This window comes from Esox lucius, chromosome 19 (assembly GCF_011004845.1).
Source record: "Esox lucius isolate fEsoLuc1 chromosome 19, fEsoLuc1.pri, whole genome shotgun sequence".
NCBI classification, from domain to species: domain Eukaryota; kingdom Metazoa; phylum Chordata; class Actinopteri; order Esociformes; family Esocidae; genus Esox; species Esox lucius.
In genome coordinates, this window is record NC_047587.1 from 21,802,939 (window position 1) to 21,820,139 (window position 17,201).

A 17,201-nucleotide genomic window follows, 5' to 3' on the forward strand; every position below is an offset into this window, starting at 1 on the left:
CAAGCCATGAGTGGTGGCCTCAGACACACACACACAAATACCAAGCCAGAAGTAGCACGGCCTTTATCAACAAAGCAGCATTCTCCGTTTTAACCCAGAAAAGTTAGGACAGTTAGGACAGTTAGGACAGCGTTTAAATAGCGGGCTGGTGTGTGCCCGTCCGAACGTTGTGTGGATGTATGTGGATGGTTTATTCTCCCAACCGGCTGAGTGGGCTAATCCGTTGGGCCTGGGACTCACCTCTCCAGTAAATAGGGCCGTTGAGGCCAGCAGTCAGAGAGAGAGAGGTGCGGACATCCCATACGGACACACAGACCCAAACAGATAACACACGCTGTGCCCCCATCATGCCACAGAGACAGACCCTTCCTGGCATGACTGTGGCACACACTACTCTGGACGGCGTGGCACACAAACATGTGGCACACATGGATGATCAGCATATGCATGCACACCTAGACAAATGATGCATGCTCACACACACACACACACACACACACACACACTGATGTAGTATCATAACAGGCACAGAAAACTTTTGTATTTTTGGACATGATACAAGGAGACATTTGCTTTGGCCCTGTTCTAAAGCTTGCTGTATTAAATATAACTCCAGGCTGTGTGGATTTGACCCAGTTATTTCAGCTACACAGTTACAGCATTAGCAGAAGAGACCAGGAGAATAGATAGCGAGAGAGAAAGACAAAATCCTTTGATACTAATGTGTTACTGGTTGTCATTCCACTAGTTACAGAGATGTACAAAATATCACCACCCTTATACAGTCTACTGTTTTCTATTACTGATTGCTGTTTACTGGACATAACACATTACATTCTACTGTTTCCTAATTTTCTTGAAATGGGTTTGGAATCCATAAGAAGACAGTCTGTCTTTAATGTGCAAAGTGCTTTGTGTTAATCTGTTGATTTTGTCTGTTTTCATAGTACATGTAGTCTGCATTTATTGTGACTCCCAGATCACTCCTAACTCCATGCTCAGGTGAACTTTGCCTGTTCTTACTTTGCATAATATCTGGAAGTCATGCCATGGAATTTCTGTCCCCAACCCACACCTACACATTACTCAGGGATAATACACTGTCAGTATGAGACTCGGGCATAATACTCTGTCAGTATGAGACTTGGGCATAATACTCTGTCAGTATGAGACTCAGGGATAATTCTCTGTCAGTATGAGACTCAGGGATAATTCTCTGTCAGTATGAGACTCGGGCATAATACTCTGTCAGTATGAGATTCAGGGATAATACTCTGTCAGTATGAGACTCAGGGATCATACTCTGTCAGTATGAGACTCAGGGATAATACTCTGTCAGTATGAGACTCGGGCATAATACTCTGTCATATGAGACTCGGGCATAATACTCTGTCAGTATGAGATTCAGGGATAATACTCTGTCAGTATGAGACTCAGGGATCATACTCTGTCAGTATGAGACTCAGGGATAATACTCTGTCAGTATGAGACTCGGGCATAATACTCTGTCAGTATGAGACTCAGGCATAATACTCTGTCAGTATGAGACTCAGGGATAATACTCTGTCAGTATGAGACTCGGGCATAATACTCTGTCAGTATGAGACTCAGGGATAATACTCTGTCAGTATGAGACTCAGGGATAATACTCTGTCAGTATGAGACTCGGGCATAATACTCTGTCAGTATGAGACTCGGGAATAATACTCTGTCAGTATGAGACTCAGGGATAAAACTGTCAGTAAGAGATTCAAGGACAATACAGTACTCTGTAGCCCTAGCTTGGGCAGACCAGTGACATTTTAGCACATACAGCAACCACAAGTCAATCTCAAGCCCACAATCCAATGGAATAAAGTCCTATACAGTCCTGCCAGCCAATTACAAATAATGGGTAATAGCACTTACCACTCGGTGGTAGGTTTGAGCACATTGCCGGAGATCCATGGGCTTTGCTGCTGGATGCAAACAGCCTGGCTGAGACAGAGAGCGGTTCCACTAATACTGCTCTTCACCGAATCTTATGTTAATCAGCTATTGATCTGTCTCCGTCATGCAGAAATAAGTCAACAATAGCTAATGATGGTGCAGTAACAGCCTGGTCGTCACTTCGACACCAATGACAAGGCTTACTGAATTCATTCGAACTTGTAGGATAACCATGGCAGCATTTGTCACAACAATGACACAAAATAGAAAGAGGGGCAAAGTGCAAAATCAAGGCCAGTTCGCCTATTATTCTGTCCTTCACATTGCAGCACTGCTGCATTCTCTGTGCGTGTCATGACCAATCAAGTGGACAGAAGGCACAAGTCGTGCTCCCTAAAAGCCAAAGAGAAACCTTTCCTCCTGTAATTATTTAGCAAATCTGAACGGTCTCAGTTCAAACCCCTTACATATTGTGAATGAACCAGTTTGCACCTAAAAATTATTAGCCATCTGACATTCTGTTTTGCAATGAAACATGGCAGTCAGTTTGAATTGTAAAGTAGGCCATTAACATGTGCACTGTCCCTCTGGCCAGGGTAAACAATACTGACTCCCATTTACACCCATTTGTCTTTGAGAATGTGTGAATCGGATCCAATCTGATCCCCTCATACAGTAGGGGATTGACTCACCTTGCTCCACAGTGAGTTCAGCTGCTGGAGGTGTGACTGGAAGTTTGGCTCATGATACTTGCTAGCAGCTAGCCCAGTTGTTGCTGCCTGCTCATCATAACCAGCGGTTTTGGCTGTTTCACAGCAGAGATTCAGAAAAGGCAACAAACTGAATACAGAGCTCGACTTTACACCTGTATCAATTTTTTTTAAAAAGTGTCAAAATGGATGGGCGTGTGACTGTAGCAGATTGTGTAGCATTTCAGTAGTCAGTTGCAGTGTGCTAGTTATAGTAACAGTCTTCTATTACTGGTGGGACGAAGCCTGCTTGGGTAACGTGTGAAACGAAAAGGTCTGACAGTTGCGTCGTTTGGGAAAGATCTGGGAATAGTGCTGTATTGGGAAGCTTAGGGAATACAGCTATGTAGTAAAATGAAACCAATGCAGGCTTCAGAATTATCTCTGTGTTTGAAGTGCCGGAGTATGTTTCAGATTTTCAGAACTTAACTAGAAACACATTTCACTCCTACGCTAACTCCCAGGCCATTGAACTGACCCCCCCCCTCAACCCCCTCCCCCCCCCCCACACACACACACACACACTCATGCACGCACATACAGTACACCAATAACAATTAACAGACATCACAAACACACCCTTACTTGTGATCTCTTGAACACAAACACACGCACACACACAACAGATCTCTCCCAGTCAGTGGTTTTCTAGACATTCCTCGCTGCTCTGTGACCCTCCGTGATGATGTCTTACAAAACAAAACAAATACAGAAAACCAAATATAGAGTGTGGCCTGAACCGACAGAATCTCTCCACATCCTTTACAAAGGGAGAAGTCATTTAATATTCCAGAGAGAGAGAGAGAGAGAAATGTGCATATTGACACACCTTTTTGCCATCTGTTGATCGTAGGGGGTAACATGTTCAATCCTAGTTCAAACCTTAATCTCTCTGAATGCATACTTACATTTAACACTAACCCAAACCTTAATGTTCACATTAACCCCATAATACTTCAACTTTCACAGATTTAAGGTAACAAGGGACACCCTGTTAGTAACTTTGATGTTGGAACAGAATAGTTTTCTGTAGATTACTATGTGCACTCACTGGGATGAAATCATATAAAACAACCATTTGTCTATTAACATATGTATAGTGACTAACTTCATTTACTGGGTACTGTATGTTTACTGAATGTGCTTGTTGAGTGCATGTGTGTGTGTATGCTGAGCATGTGTGTGTATGTGGAAAGCAGACCGCAGTGCAGAATCAGCCTTAAAGAGACTCCATCTTGCTTCAATTAACTGTTCGGTACTGTTTATATCACATTCCACCAGTATAACTTACCTTTAACCAAAAGCCTAAACCCATATCTTCCCCCACTACCACAGACCATACAACTTCCCCTATCATCACCCAAGGCCTCCCTAACCTGCCTACCACGATTCTGAGCCGATAGGTCCCCTCCCATTGGGTTTTATTCAGCCTGTATAATGCATGTATACATACCTGTCTAGCCCTTATCCCTGTTTCGCTCTAACGTCTTCCGACACACTTAATTCCCATCAATTCCAATGATAACAGTGAGTTACGGGTGCCTCCATTCAAACATGAACTAGCCCCCTCCTCCTTCACGTCCCCTGTCCCCCTCTCTCTGTTTTACTCCTTACCTCCTCCTTCACTTCCCCTGTCCCCCTCTCTCTGTTTTACTCCTTACCTCCTCCTTCACGTCCCCTGTCCCCCTCTCTCTGTTTTACTCCTTACCTCCTCCTTCACTTCCCCTGTCCCCCTCTCTCTATTTTACTCCTTACCTCCTCCTTCACTTCCCCTGTCCCCCTCTCTCTGTTTTACTCCTTACCTCCTCCTTCACGTCCCCTGTCCCCCTCTCTCTGTTTTACTCCTTACCTCCTCCTTCACTTCCCCTGTCCCCCTCTCTCTGTTTTACTCCTTACCTCCTCCTTCACTTCCACAGTCCCTCTCCCTGTTTTACTCCTTACCTCCTCCTTCACTTCCCCTGTCCCCCTCTCCCTATTTTACTCCTTACCTCCTCCTTCACTTCCCCTGTCCCCCTCTCTCTGTTTTACTCCTTACCTCCTCCTTCACTTCCACAGTCCCTCTCTCTGTTTTACTCCTTACCCCCTCCTTCACTTCCACAGTCCCTCTCCCTGTTTTACTCCTTACCTCCTCCTTCACTTCCCCTGTCCCCCTCTCCCTGTTTTACTCCTTACCTCCTCCTTCACTTCCCCTGTCTCCCTCTCTCTGTTTTACTCCTTACCCTCCTTTGCCCTATTTTACCAAGGCCCTTCCCCTTGCCCTGCTCTCTCCCCCTCCCTTGTCTTAGCCAAACAACGGAATCCTTGTGATAGTAGCTCATGGATAGGTATGTATGAAGGTTAGAGAGATAGAGAGAGATGGAGAGAGAGAGAGAGATGGAGAGAGAGAGAGAGAGAGAGAGAGAGAGAGAGAGAGAAAGAGAGAGAGATGTATCAGACCAAAGTTAGTCATCTGGAGATGTTTAAGTTGGACAGGCTAGTTTCCGGTGTCTGGAACAGGCCAAAAATACACAGAAACAGTGAAACCTAAGAAAAGAAGGATAGGCCAACACTTCTGTCTTTTGTCCTCTCCACTACGATATAACCCTGAACCATCGATGTTTGCATATTCTGCTAATAAAAATCTGGGCATTGATTTACCCACGTTGAAACTGAAGGTTATAAGACATTTGTATTCTAATAAGTATGTTCTTAATAATGTTACTTTGCCAACAGACACACTGTACATCAAAATGGGATGGAGTATGTGTTGTTGTATATATTTGACATGGACACAAATGAAATCAGTGGCTAACTAATACAGTGTACAGTTATTACAAGTAATGACAAAGGTCATATGTGACCTTTGTCATTGCCTCAAAACTCATTTTCTGAGACCTAAATGTGAGTCTGAGTAACTGTTAAGCTGATGGAGTAGTTCTAACAGTTGCTCCAACTTACAGTGAACAGTATGGCTAATTTAGCTCATTCAAAATGAAATGCAGTTAAACGGCTGGAGTTTGAACCACCAGGCATCAACTTTAGTTAAACCAAACGCAAGAGTTTGGAGAATTGTTTCAGAAACCAAGCAGGAAAAGCTAGAGGCAGAAGTCAGAGAGGGAGAGACCTTTCCCAGATATTTTTTGGCTTCTGGTGTGCATATCCAGATGTCTATTAGTTTTTTCTCTGCTGTTCTTACAATAGTACATACACACATTGGACCAGAAAACCAAAAGGCCTGGTATCCTATACTCTAAACCCCAGTCCTAACCCTAACACTAGGTTTAACCTGACCCTAAACTCAATAACCTAACCTTTATGCTTACACTTATCCTAGACCTAACGCCTAACCCATAATACACAATTCTAAAATAAACCCCAACTTTACCCAAAACCTAAACCGGAGGCCGGAATTAGCCATTTCCCCCCCACACATACATATAGATGTTGGTCACCCCCCACCTCTCTCTCACACACACACACACACACACAGCCGTCTGCAGATTCTCATGACTGAGAGCTGCAGAAAGAAAATTCCCCGTTTACTCTCTCCCCGCCCCCACAACCAGCCTCCATTATTCCCGTGTTTTCGAATTAGCAGCATTGCTGACAGAACAAGCAAGAGGATAGAGGGAAATTGAATGAAAATCAAAAATTGTGGATTAATACCTTCGCACAGACAGTTAGTGGCGATTTGCTTCCGTTGTTCTCCGCTGCGTCCCTTCTTTGGTACAGTCTCCCTCTCTATATGTTCATAGCGTTTCTGTTGGGGTCCCGCGTCACTAGGGAAAGAGAAGGGGGTCGGATGGTCTGAATAGCCGGGAAGAAGCCCTCTGTTTCCGTCAGAGTATGAGCTATTGAACTGACGTGTACTGCTGCGCTGCTGGTTGGAAGCAGGCCAGGGTCGCTGTGCTGTGTGTTTCATAGAGCTCGTCCAGAAGGAGATGGGATGTCTTGGCTCGTTGTCAGACCGGTTTAACGGAAACGGGTAACGGAAACGGGGATAGGGTAGCAACGCTTGTCCAGTGAGTCGCACCGGTCACCGTTCCATGGATGCTGATATCGTTCTATGCTAAGGAAAGGAGGATTTTACAAACTGGATTTAATGCCTCTTTTATTAGGATTATTTCGTGCTCGACCATTGTAAAAGTCCGCGAGGAATTTTATGTACGAGCGACCCTGACATTTTTCAAAGGTAAAACGCTGATCTGCGCCTTACTGCTTTATGGCTATCGACCAATATCAAGACGTCGACCTGCTTCTTTATGCAACCGTGTGCATGTGGCATGTTCCATTTATAGTCCTTCTCTGAATGCATGTCTGTGTTTTGACTCATCGCTGGGTAGTCTAAAACAACAGAATAATCTAGCTAAAATAGCCTACAAATAGCATTGTTAGCCAACTAGCTCAGCAAACTAGCCATCATTTCTCTCTTGTCTATGCTTCCCATGTGACCAGTAGAGGCAGCCGTCTTCTGTAGCCTGCACGGGATGCATTCAAACTCACCTTTTAATGGGTCAAAACAAAGTGTCTGCGATTTAATTGTTTTGATTCAGTATAGTTATTGCCTAATTCAAACTCACATTGTTTGCTTACTGGGCTTGCTGTTTCTCTATTTCCCCGTGTGACTATGATATGGTTTGCCGTGTTATTACAGTGGCATAGTGCCCGTTTAAGGACATAGTCACCTGCATACCTAGTTGCTAAGTGGTTCTAGTCACAATAAAACAGTGTTGCAAGAATAGTGCTTCAAATTTCTTGAGACTAATAATGTTTCAATGTCACATTCACAGATGGGCATAGACATAACCAGACAGACCTTGTTCACTTGCTGTAGGAACTGTGATATGGAGTCTAAATATCCGGTCCTCATAACGGCCTTGTGTTTGGAGTAGATTTAACTTAACGGCTGTCATAATGTTTCGGTGCAGTGATAGGCGATGTGATGAGATTTTATAGTCTAGTGTAGTGTCAAAAGTTTGTCAGATGTTGTAGTCCTCTATGCTCAATGAATATTTTAAACATCCTTGAATATTGTCCACCATTAGTGACCTTGTTCTCTTTTGGGAGGGTTATCTGGTCCCTAAGCCAGCTGTAACCCTGCCAATTATTAACCCATGTTGCCTGAGGCCATGCTTCCTTATTCAATGTTGTAGTTGTGTACTGTAACTGACATGTTAATTGTGCTTAAGCTTGTGTGTTTGTGATTGCTTGGCGGGTGTGTATGAGTGTGTGTGTGATTGTTTGAGCATGTCTCTGTGATTCCTTGTGTGCGTGAGACTGAGTGTGTGTGATTGTGCGTGGGATTGTTTGAGCGTGTGTGAATGTATGTGTGTGTCTGTAATTGTTTGTGTGTGCGTGGGATTGTTTGAGCGTGTGTGAATGTATGTGTGTGTCTGTAATTGTTTGTGTGTGCGTGGGATTGTTTGAGCGTGTGTGAATGTATGTGTGTGTCTGTAATTGTTTGTGTGTGCGTGGGATTGTTTGAGCGTGTGTGTGGTTGCCGACGTGTGCTGCTGCAGCCTTATCTGTCTGCACTGCAAGTCTCGGGGTTCAGCAGATGTCTTGCCACTGATCTGTTCTGTAATCTGTCTTCATGCAGACCGGGAGCATGGACTTGGTATTAGGACATCTGTAGAGGAATATTGGGGGAGAATATGCACAAACATACCAGACTAAAGCTGACTGACATCTTAGTTCCACTCAGGTTCTTGATCTGTGGGAGAACTGAACTCCCATAGGGCTGCAAAGTGCACATCACAGCAAGGTTAGCGAGCGCTGCAACTCATATGAAAAGCCATTGACCACAGCGTGACCCCCTCCACAGTCCAGGACCCACAGAGGTCATTCTATTGGAGGAAATCAGCTTGATGAAAAAGGTTCCCCTATTATTAGGTGGTGGGGCATACCACTGGGAGGGGTGGATGGTGTGTGTGGAGGGGTGGATGGTGTGTGTGGAGGGGTGGATGGTGTGTGTGGAGGGGTGGATGGTGTGTGTGGAGGGGTGGATGGTGTGTGTGGAGGGTGGATGGTGTGTGTGGAGGGGTGGATGGTGTGTGTGGAGGGGTGGATGGTGTGTGTGGAGGGGTGGATGGTGTGTGTGGAGGGGTGGATGGTGTGTGTGGAGGGGTGGATGGTGTGTGTGGAGGGTGGATGGTGTGTGTGTGGAGGGGTGGATGGTGTGTGTGGAGGGGTGGATGGTGTGTGTGGAGGGGTGGATGGTGTGTGTGGAGGGGTGGAGGGTGTGTTAATGGAGAGGCAGTGTGTCTGTGTGTGTGTGCAGGTGCAGCCATTCTAAACTGTAAACCGCAGAGTAGGACGCACAACTAAACCCATCAACTGAAGCTGTAGCCTGCAGGCACACACATGCATTCACACATGCATTCACGGGCCCATACACACACGTGTGCACAAATGCATTTACGGAAGTAAACACACACACACATGCATGCACACGTGCATTCATGGACGCATACACACACCCATAACCAAACACACTCTGGCAGAAGCCTTAGGGCTGAGATCACACAGGGGTGTATGTTGAACCATTGACTGTCCCTCTCGGTCCTCAGCCCTCTGTCAAATCTGACCTCCAATCTCTCAGCCCACTGCTAGCAGACCACATGATGTGATTGTCTCCGCCCACTACCCACACAGTGCTAAAGAGGTGCCCTAGCAGCACTGTGCCAGGTGCCGGTCGGATGACTCAGGGTTTTATCAACAGGGTAACAGGCTGACTGTCCACCTGCCCTCAGACCACTACCTTCCTTTGTCTTTGGCTCTCTGTCTCTCCCTCTATCTCTCCCTCTGTCTCTCTCTCTGTCTCTCCCTCTGTCTCTCTCTGTCTCCCTATATCTCTCCCTCTGTCGCTCCCTCTGTCTTCCTCTGTCTCTCACTCTGTCTCTCTCTCTGTCTCCCTCTGTCTGTCTCTCTCTGTCTCCCTCTTTCTCTCTCTGCCTCTCTCTGTCTCCCTCTATCTCTCCCTTTGTCTCTGTCTCTCTCTCTGTCTCCCTCTGTCTCTCTCTGTCTCCCTCTTTCTCTCTCTATCTCTCCCTCTGTCTCTCTCTGTCTCACACTCTGTCTCCCTCTGTCTCACACTCTGTCTCCCTCTGTCTCTCACTCTGTCTCTCCCTCTGTCTCACACTCTGTCTCCCTCTGTCTCTCCCTCTGTCTCTCACTCTGTCTCTCCCTCTGTCTCTCTCTCTGTCTCCCTCTGTGTCACACTCTGTCTCACTTTGTCTCACACTCTGTCTCTCTGTCTCACAGTCTGTCTCCCTCTGTCTCACACTCTGTCTTTCACTCTGTCTCCCTTTCCTTTCCCTCATCAGCACTTTTATTTCCATATTGTATCATTACATCATGTTGTTTGGTACCTAGCAATTCACATCCCTACATTAAAAAACCCCAGATGAATCTGTCCAAGCCTCTCTCCCATTGGGTTTGTCCCGGTCTGACTTTCTGACCAGTAGTGGTTATGTAACGTGTTGCTTCTAAAGTTCTATAATCCTCAGGATTTGAGTTTTATCTATTCAAATTACATCAAGTTAAATCAAACGGTTAGGCGTATTAGTACCCTATATAATGGTAGATAGTTACACAGTTTGCAGCTTTTAACTGTCTATCAAGTATATGTAACGTCAGTCCTTTATATTTCATTTTTCACGCCAAATTATCACTCCATGTGCAGAGCACACACACACCTTCCACAGAACAAAAGGGATAAAATGGGGCAAAGTGTCAATCAGTTATTCAACCCTACTGTGTTACTGTTAATTTGGAACTGTGTTACTGTTGCTGTTTGACTGTTACTTTGTTATTGTTGGTGTGTTAATGTGTTACTATTAGTTAGTTACTTTTAGTGTGACTCTTACTGGTGTGTTACTGTATTACTAATATTGTGTTGATGTGTTACTGTGTTACTGTTAATGTGTTACAGTTATTTTGTTATTGTTAAAGTGTTACTGTTACTTTTTTACTTCTAAGGTGTTACTGTGCTACTATATGCCCAAATATAATTTTCTCAGCTACAGTATATGCCCTAACAGTATTTTTTCAGCTTACAACTATGTGTTGAATTAAACTCTGTTCCATGTGAGCTTCTAAATCACATCAATCATCTCCAGGAGGTTTATTTCCAGAATTGTTTGTTTCAATGTGTTTTTTTTATGAACACTGGTTAATTCTATGGTACATAAACCAAAATAACAGTCTGTTTTCTAAATGAATCCAATCATTTGTGTTACTATAGTTTTTGACTGTGTTAAGTAGTTTTAATCATACAGTAGATCTGCTTTATATATACGTCCTTAATAATCTATTTTCATGTCAGGTCACTCATTTTCAATGGTTGTTGCACCAGGTGACTACAGTTCTATGTGTTGGATATCCTCAGGATTCCAATGGGAATTACGTTGACAGCTGTGATAGGACTCAGATTGTTCCCAACATTTCATCAACAAAAGATGAGGAAATGTTGCCTTACTGTTGCAGCTGGTCACCTTACAGTTGTACCGTGAATAATTTTTTTGTTAGTGTCCCAACTCATTCCATGTTTACGCTAGAACTTGGCAGCATAGCAATTACAGTTTTGGCCAAGACCACCGACACAAACCACACACATTCTCACACACTGAAACATATCACAAACACACACATCCTCATTCACGATAAAATACCAGGCACATCCTCACAGAGACACAAACCGCACACCACACAAAGGTCCTCACACACAGAGACATACCACATGAGGTCTGTCAATCTAATGTTCTGATTGTCCCAAACTGTTGGTGGATTTCCCCTTTAGGAAAGGAATTTCAGATACGTCCAGCAGGAAGACACATTCACTCAAAAACTCACACACACAGGAAATGGATTCTGTGGCCAGTTGTGTTTTTAGCTCAGCTAACCTTGTTAAGTCTAAGATGAGTTTAAACATCCTACTGCAACTGTGTTTATTAGTGTGTGTGTGTGTGTGTGTGTATTGGTGTGTGTGTATAGGTGTGTGATATTGTTGAGGGAACAGAAAACTGAATAACCAGAGTGAAGACCACATGCCCTTTTTCACATGTTAAGTTGTGATTTGTAATTTAAGTAATTGTTTTCACAATTAGATTGTCAGATGACAGGCTGTGGGTTGGAGACCCAGCTAAAATACTAGTTTAGATTATAGACTGTCAGATGAGGGCTGTGGGTTGGAGACCCAGCTAAGATACTAGTTTAGATTATAGACTGTCAGATGAGGGCTGTGGGTTGGAGACCCAGCTAAGATACTAGTTTAGATTATAGACTGTCAGATGACAGGCTGTGGGTTGGAGGCCTAGCTAAAATACTAGTTTAGATTATAGACTGTCAGATGACAGGCTGTGGGTTGGAGACCCAGCTAAAATACTAGTTTAGATTATAGACTGTCAGATGACAGGCTGTGGGTTGGAGACCCAGCTAAAATACTAGTTTAGATAATAGACTGTCAGATGACAGGCTGTGGGTTGGAGACACAGCTAAGATGCTAGTTTAGATTATAGACTGTCAGATGACAGGCTGTGGGTTGGAGGCCTAGCTGCGATGATTCAATACTAATGACTTTCCTCTTATTCTTTTTACTGTCAGATGACGGAGGGCCGGCGATGTCAGGTCCATCTCCTGGATGACAGGAAGTTGGAACTTCTTGTTCAGGTAAATACATACCTACACACAAAACCACACATGAACAGACCTAAGGAGGAGAAGGGATGGATAAGGAGAGTGCAGTGTGTGTCCTCAAGGGATCAATTAATGCTGACTGGGCAAACACTGCTCTGTCTGCCAACCTGATCCATACACACACACTCTCTCAGTCACACACACACCCACACACCCTCTCTCAGACACACACACACACACACTCATACACACACACACACACACTCTCAGACACACACTCTCAGACACACACACACTCTCTCAGACAGACACAGACACACACCCTCTCTCAGACACATGCACACACACACTCTCAGACACATGCACACACACACTCTCAGACACACACACCCTCTCTCAGACACACTCATACACACACACACACACACACACTCTCTCTCTCTCAGACACACACACTCTCTCAGACACACACCCACTCTCAGACACACACCCACTCCCTCTCAGACACACACCCTCTCTCAGACACACACACACCCTCTCTCAGACACACACACCGTGGCGTTAATGACTCTAGTCTGTCTGACTTTCTGATGTATGAAATGGTGAATCTCATGAATCTCAGCTAGGGTCGCAAAGGCAGAGTTCCTTTAAAGTTTACCAGTGAACTACTAGGATCATGTTGTCATGGGTTATGTATAGTGGCCCTTTGGGTAATTTAGGTGTCTTTATTTGACCCCAGCCCTTTACTCTATGTGACCTTGTCAGCAATACAGTATATCGAAAAGATCATTCAATCTAGGTTGACTGATACTTCAATATAATTATGTTTTCCAAAACCAGGTGTATGCACTGGCCATTTCTGGTGCTACAAAAGTGCAGCGAATTATGAAATACCAGAAATGACTAAAGAGGACCCATATTATTGTTATGTTAGGAGCAAGAGTTCAAGACCCGCCCTTTCCAAATTCTGTGTTACACTCCTAAAGTTAAATATTTTTTTAATCTTTCTTAATTTCTAGAAGGCAGTGTGATTTTCAAAAGACGTAGCAAATGTCTTATTTCCATCATTCATCCTCAGCCAGACAGAGGAGGTTTAAAAGAGTAGAGGGGATTGACAGCACACAGAGAAAAACCATTCCATTTTCACTCTCTATATAATTCTTTAAGCAAACCTGGTCTCTTTCCCCTTTCTCACCTCTGTCTTTCTCAGAGGGCGGATGTTCAGTAGGCCGTTTAAGTTTTAATAGGACCATAGAGAATACCAGTGTTATTACTGGTTTTCCAGTAAGATGGATACAGGGGAAGCTCTTTTCCTTTCAGGAATAGAAACAAGGGGAGGGTTGTTGGTATTCAGGTGGACCATCTCTGGAAAAGGCTCAAGCTTTTCAGCATGAGTGGGATTCATTCCAGTGACAATTGAGTCAGACTACTATAGTGAAATATTGATGTGAGTAGGGCTGACCCCATTCAGTAGACTAGTTGACTGTTTGGTCAATGGCCAGTTGGTCAACTAAGATTTTTTCATTCGACCAGTCACATGGCCACGTAAAACCACATTCCCGGATGTACCAGTTCATTGAAGTCCAAATGGTGCATCACTAATAAACATTAATATTATTTTCTAACAAACGCGTTTTACGAATTGGTATTGTGCATTAGGCCTAGGCTAACATCAAAGATCCCTTTCATTTCTCTGCATTCTTTTTTTGCCCACGTCATATATATGAGGCGTTTTCCAACATATAAGCGTATATTCTCGTGGTTTTCGGTCGCTGGCTTCGGTTCTGAAATAATAGTCTCCAGTATACACCATTTAATTGACATGCGCAACTATTGTGAATGTTCAACAATAACCATTAAACATCTGGACAAAATGAGAGGTAACGGCTAAAACTTCGGGAAGACCAGCAGCTGCAGGGATTCAGGTCAGAAACATGTTTCTATACTTCTGGTTATCTTGTCAATGCCTCTCTTTAGTTAGTTATTTGCTTCTCATATAATCTCACAATGCGTTAAAGCATTAATCAACTTTTTATTTACTTGCTAACCTTGGTTTTATTAAAGGGGAATAACATTTGTCTATGTTCATTCATCTTTTGATTTAATTGTTGGCCTTTTTCTCTTTGCACGCAACTCACTCAGGGAGAGCTTGGTCGAGCTAGCATCATCAGGTTATCCCCCTGCTAATGCAATTTTAGAAAACTTTGTCAAATAACGATTGTCTACAAGAAAAACCAGAGGTTCTGTCACAATAAAAATACAACATTGGGGAACCCCCATTAAATTCTGGTATAAACCCTACACATTTTATGTGATAAATGTCCATTGTTGATTTTAACGTAGTAAGACTGAAGATGAAATTTACACTGCCAAAGCTATTTATTTTCATGGCACAACAATATTTGTTTTTCTTTCATTTGTGAATGACTTTGATACATACAATAACTATCCAAATAGGTGTTGATAACTGACTTTTTCGTCAAGTGAATAGACGAGAGAACCATGGAAACCCCTCCTTTTTTTCTGCACAAGGGGTGGTGATCTACTGTGTATCACCCCAAAAAACATGGACATATGCGTACTTTGAATCCACCAGAAATAGTTGCAATATAACCGTAAACAGCTTTATTTTAGGCTTACTAAAACGTAGCTACTCAAGGTTGTAGCCAGGGAAGTTTTTGCCTATCCTGAACAAATCCTAATGCGTTTAATAGTTTTGACTGTGGCGAGGCTCAAAAAGCTTTTCAATTTTGATTAGTCGATTAGTCAGACATCAGTCAAATCTCAGTCGACCTGAAAATATCTTGAACAGGGATATCCCTAGATGGGACACTAAGAGATTGGGCTGGGCGAGATCAACATAAATCTGTAATGCGATAAGTAGACCCAATTATCTCTAACAATATATATCACAGTAACTGTGTTTAAAAAAGGCTGAGTACAGTTGTGCCATATTCTAATGCAGTTTAGACATTCTGCTATTTAAATTAGTGTAATTAACATTAAGAATTACCTCAATAACAATATATATTGTTATCAAAGTAATTGGTTCCACTTATCGCAATACTGATTTTTGTTGATTTCGCCCAGCCCTACTAAGAGGTCTGCATTGTGATGATGCTGTTAATTTCTCAAGCCCATTCATGGTAATCCATAGTATTCCTTCACTTGTTACTACAATATTTCTCTATGATTCCACACAACACAGACTTAGGCGTAGTGCTTTAAATAGGTCACGTAATTCCAATAGCTGCTCTTCTAAAGGGAACTTGGAATTTTCAGGCATTGACACTCGATTTGACTTTAAATCCTGCAAAGTGCTAGAGTTTATACATCTGAAAGTTAGGAGCATGTTTATAAACTGGTTCATATCAATATTTAGGCCACTCATGTGAATCCTGGAATCATGACAGACTCGGATTAATGGAAGCACTATTGACTCTGATATCAGGCTTCATGGTTATAACATGTTTAGAGCTGACAGAAAGGGAAGCGGTGGTGGAGTAGTTTCCTTGTCAAAGATAATCCTCTGCTTCTATGTTGAAATCCACATTCATTCCCAAACAATTTAAATCACTGGCTTTAAGCTTTCCCCCGGAAATAATTCAGTTCTAACTGATTGAAGTCTATTGTACACCTTCTGCAAACCATTCTGCACTGGAGTTGTTTTCCTTCTGCGAATCTGTGCCAGGTTGTTATCCATATGTAGAATCTAAGAACTTTTACTGTATTTCTTATCTGAATTGGTTAACAACAGCCTCTAATAGAATGAAGGATAATCGTAACTTGTTCATAACAAAGCCCACTCTGCCAAATCTAAAACCAACAGCAAAGTTGACCTGACAGGTTTTATTTTGACACGGGCACAGCAGATATTCTGCTTGTTGTTTTTTTCTTTGGATATTAGTGGCCATTGTCCTGTTGTCTGTGACAGAAATGTGAAAATTCCTGGAGCTAATCCTTGGTTCAAAAAGGAGCATTATGTTTTCAATGCTACTGCAGACAAGCCTACCCCTTTCAAAACAGAGGGTAAAAATAGTTCTAAACCCTGGTTGTTTCCTGAATCATCAATTTTACACAAAATAAATGGTGCCTCATCTAAGGCAAGAAAACCAGACTCAGGCCCTGACTGGCTGTCATTTAAGCAACTGATGAATCATGCATAAAACAAATCAGATGTATGATGTTACAAACCTTCGAAATGGGGGCGAACTCACAAAAAGCTTAAATTTGTAAGCAAACCCATGTCCTTATTCTCAATTTCCTGGGTGACACTAGGCATGTGCCCCAATGAACAAAATGGTCAGTCATCCCCATGAAGAGGCCCTCCCTGTGGGCTCAGATCCAGCGCTTTTGTCAAGCTGTGACTGACTGTAGGTAAAGGACTTTGTTGTTATTTTTTCAGACATACTCTGCTGATTCTGCAGTATATAACACTAAACCATAAAATATTAGTCTGGGATTCCTTGACTATGTCACAGAAAACTTTGGTGGCACTGAGGAAATACCTGGTTCAGCCAAAGCCAAATTTATAGTAGGAAGAGGCATCCATGTTGGTTTTTAACTCTTACAGTAATACAACCAACTTTTCAAGTTTTACTTGCCGCAGTTGTCAACAAAATAGCACAAATTGAGATGGACATGGATAGCAGAAGCAAGACCTAAACATCCATATTGTTGAAGCCACATGAAAAGGACGAGAGGATGGTCTTAAACGCTAATCAGTTTGAACGTCTTCCTCTGCTTGTTCTAGCTGGAATTTTTACTCTTTGCCAGAACAGACCTGAAATATAGATCAAGGAAAATTTCACAGTGACTGCCTTCCACATCACGCTCGGCTAAATATACCTAAGTGGACATTTAAGCTGATGCTGAGAAACAGGCGGTGGAGTAAAGTTCCATGAGTTG

The 17,201-nt window shown here is 43.0% G+C and overlaps 1 protein-coding gene across 17 annotated transcripts in view; it reads left to right on the forward strand.

Moving 5' to 3' along the window:
- frmd4a (FERM domain containing 4A) overlaps window positions 1-17,201 on the forward strand; it is a 108,240-nt gene that overhangs the window by 52,254 nt on the left and 38,785 nt on the right. For 16 of the 17 annotated variants that reach the window (XR_004574778.1, XR_003777444.2, XM_029114895.2 and 13 more), the window contains exon 2: window positions 12,261-12,326. Coding sequence is in view for 15 of the 17 variants with exons in the window: in XM_029114895.2 (XP_028970728.2) it covers window positions 12,261-12,326 (66 nt within the window). In the remaining 2 variants the exon portion in view is untranslated. Of the gene's footprint in view, window positions 1-6,247; window positions 6,850-12,260; window positions 12,327-17,201 lie in introns of those variants that run through there. The other variant, XM_029114897.2, reaches the window with a different exon arrangement.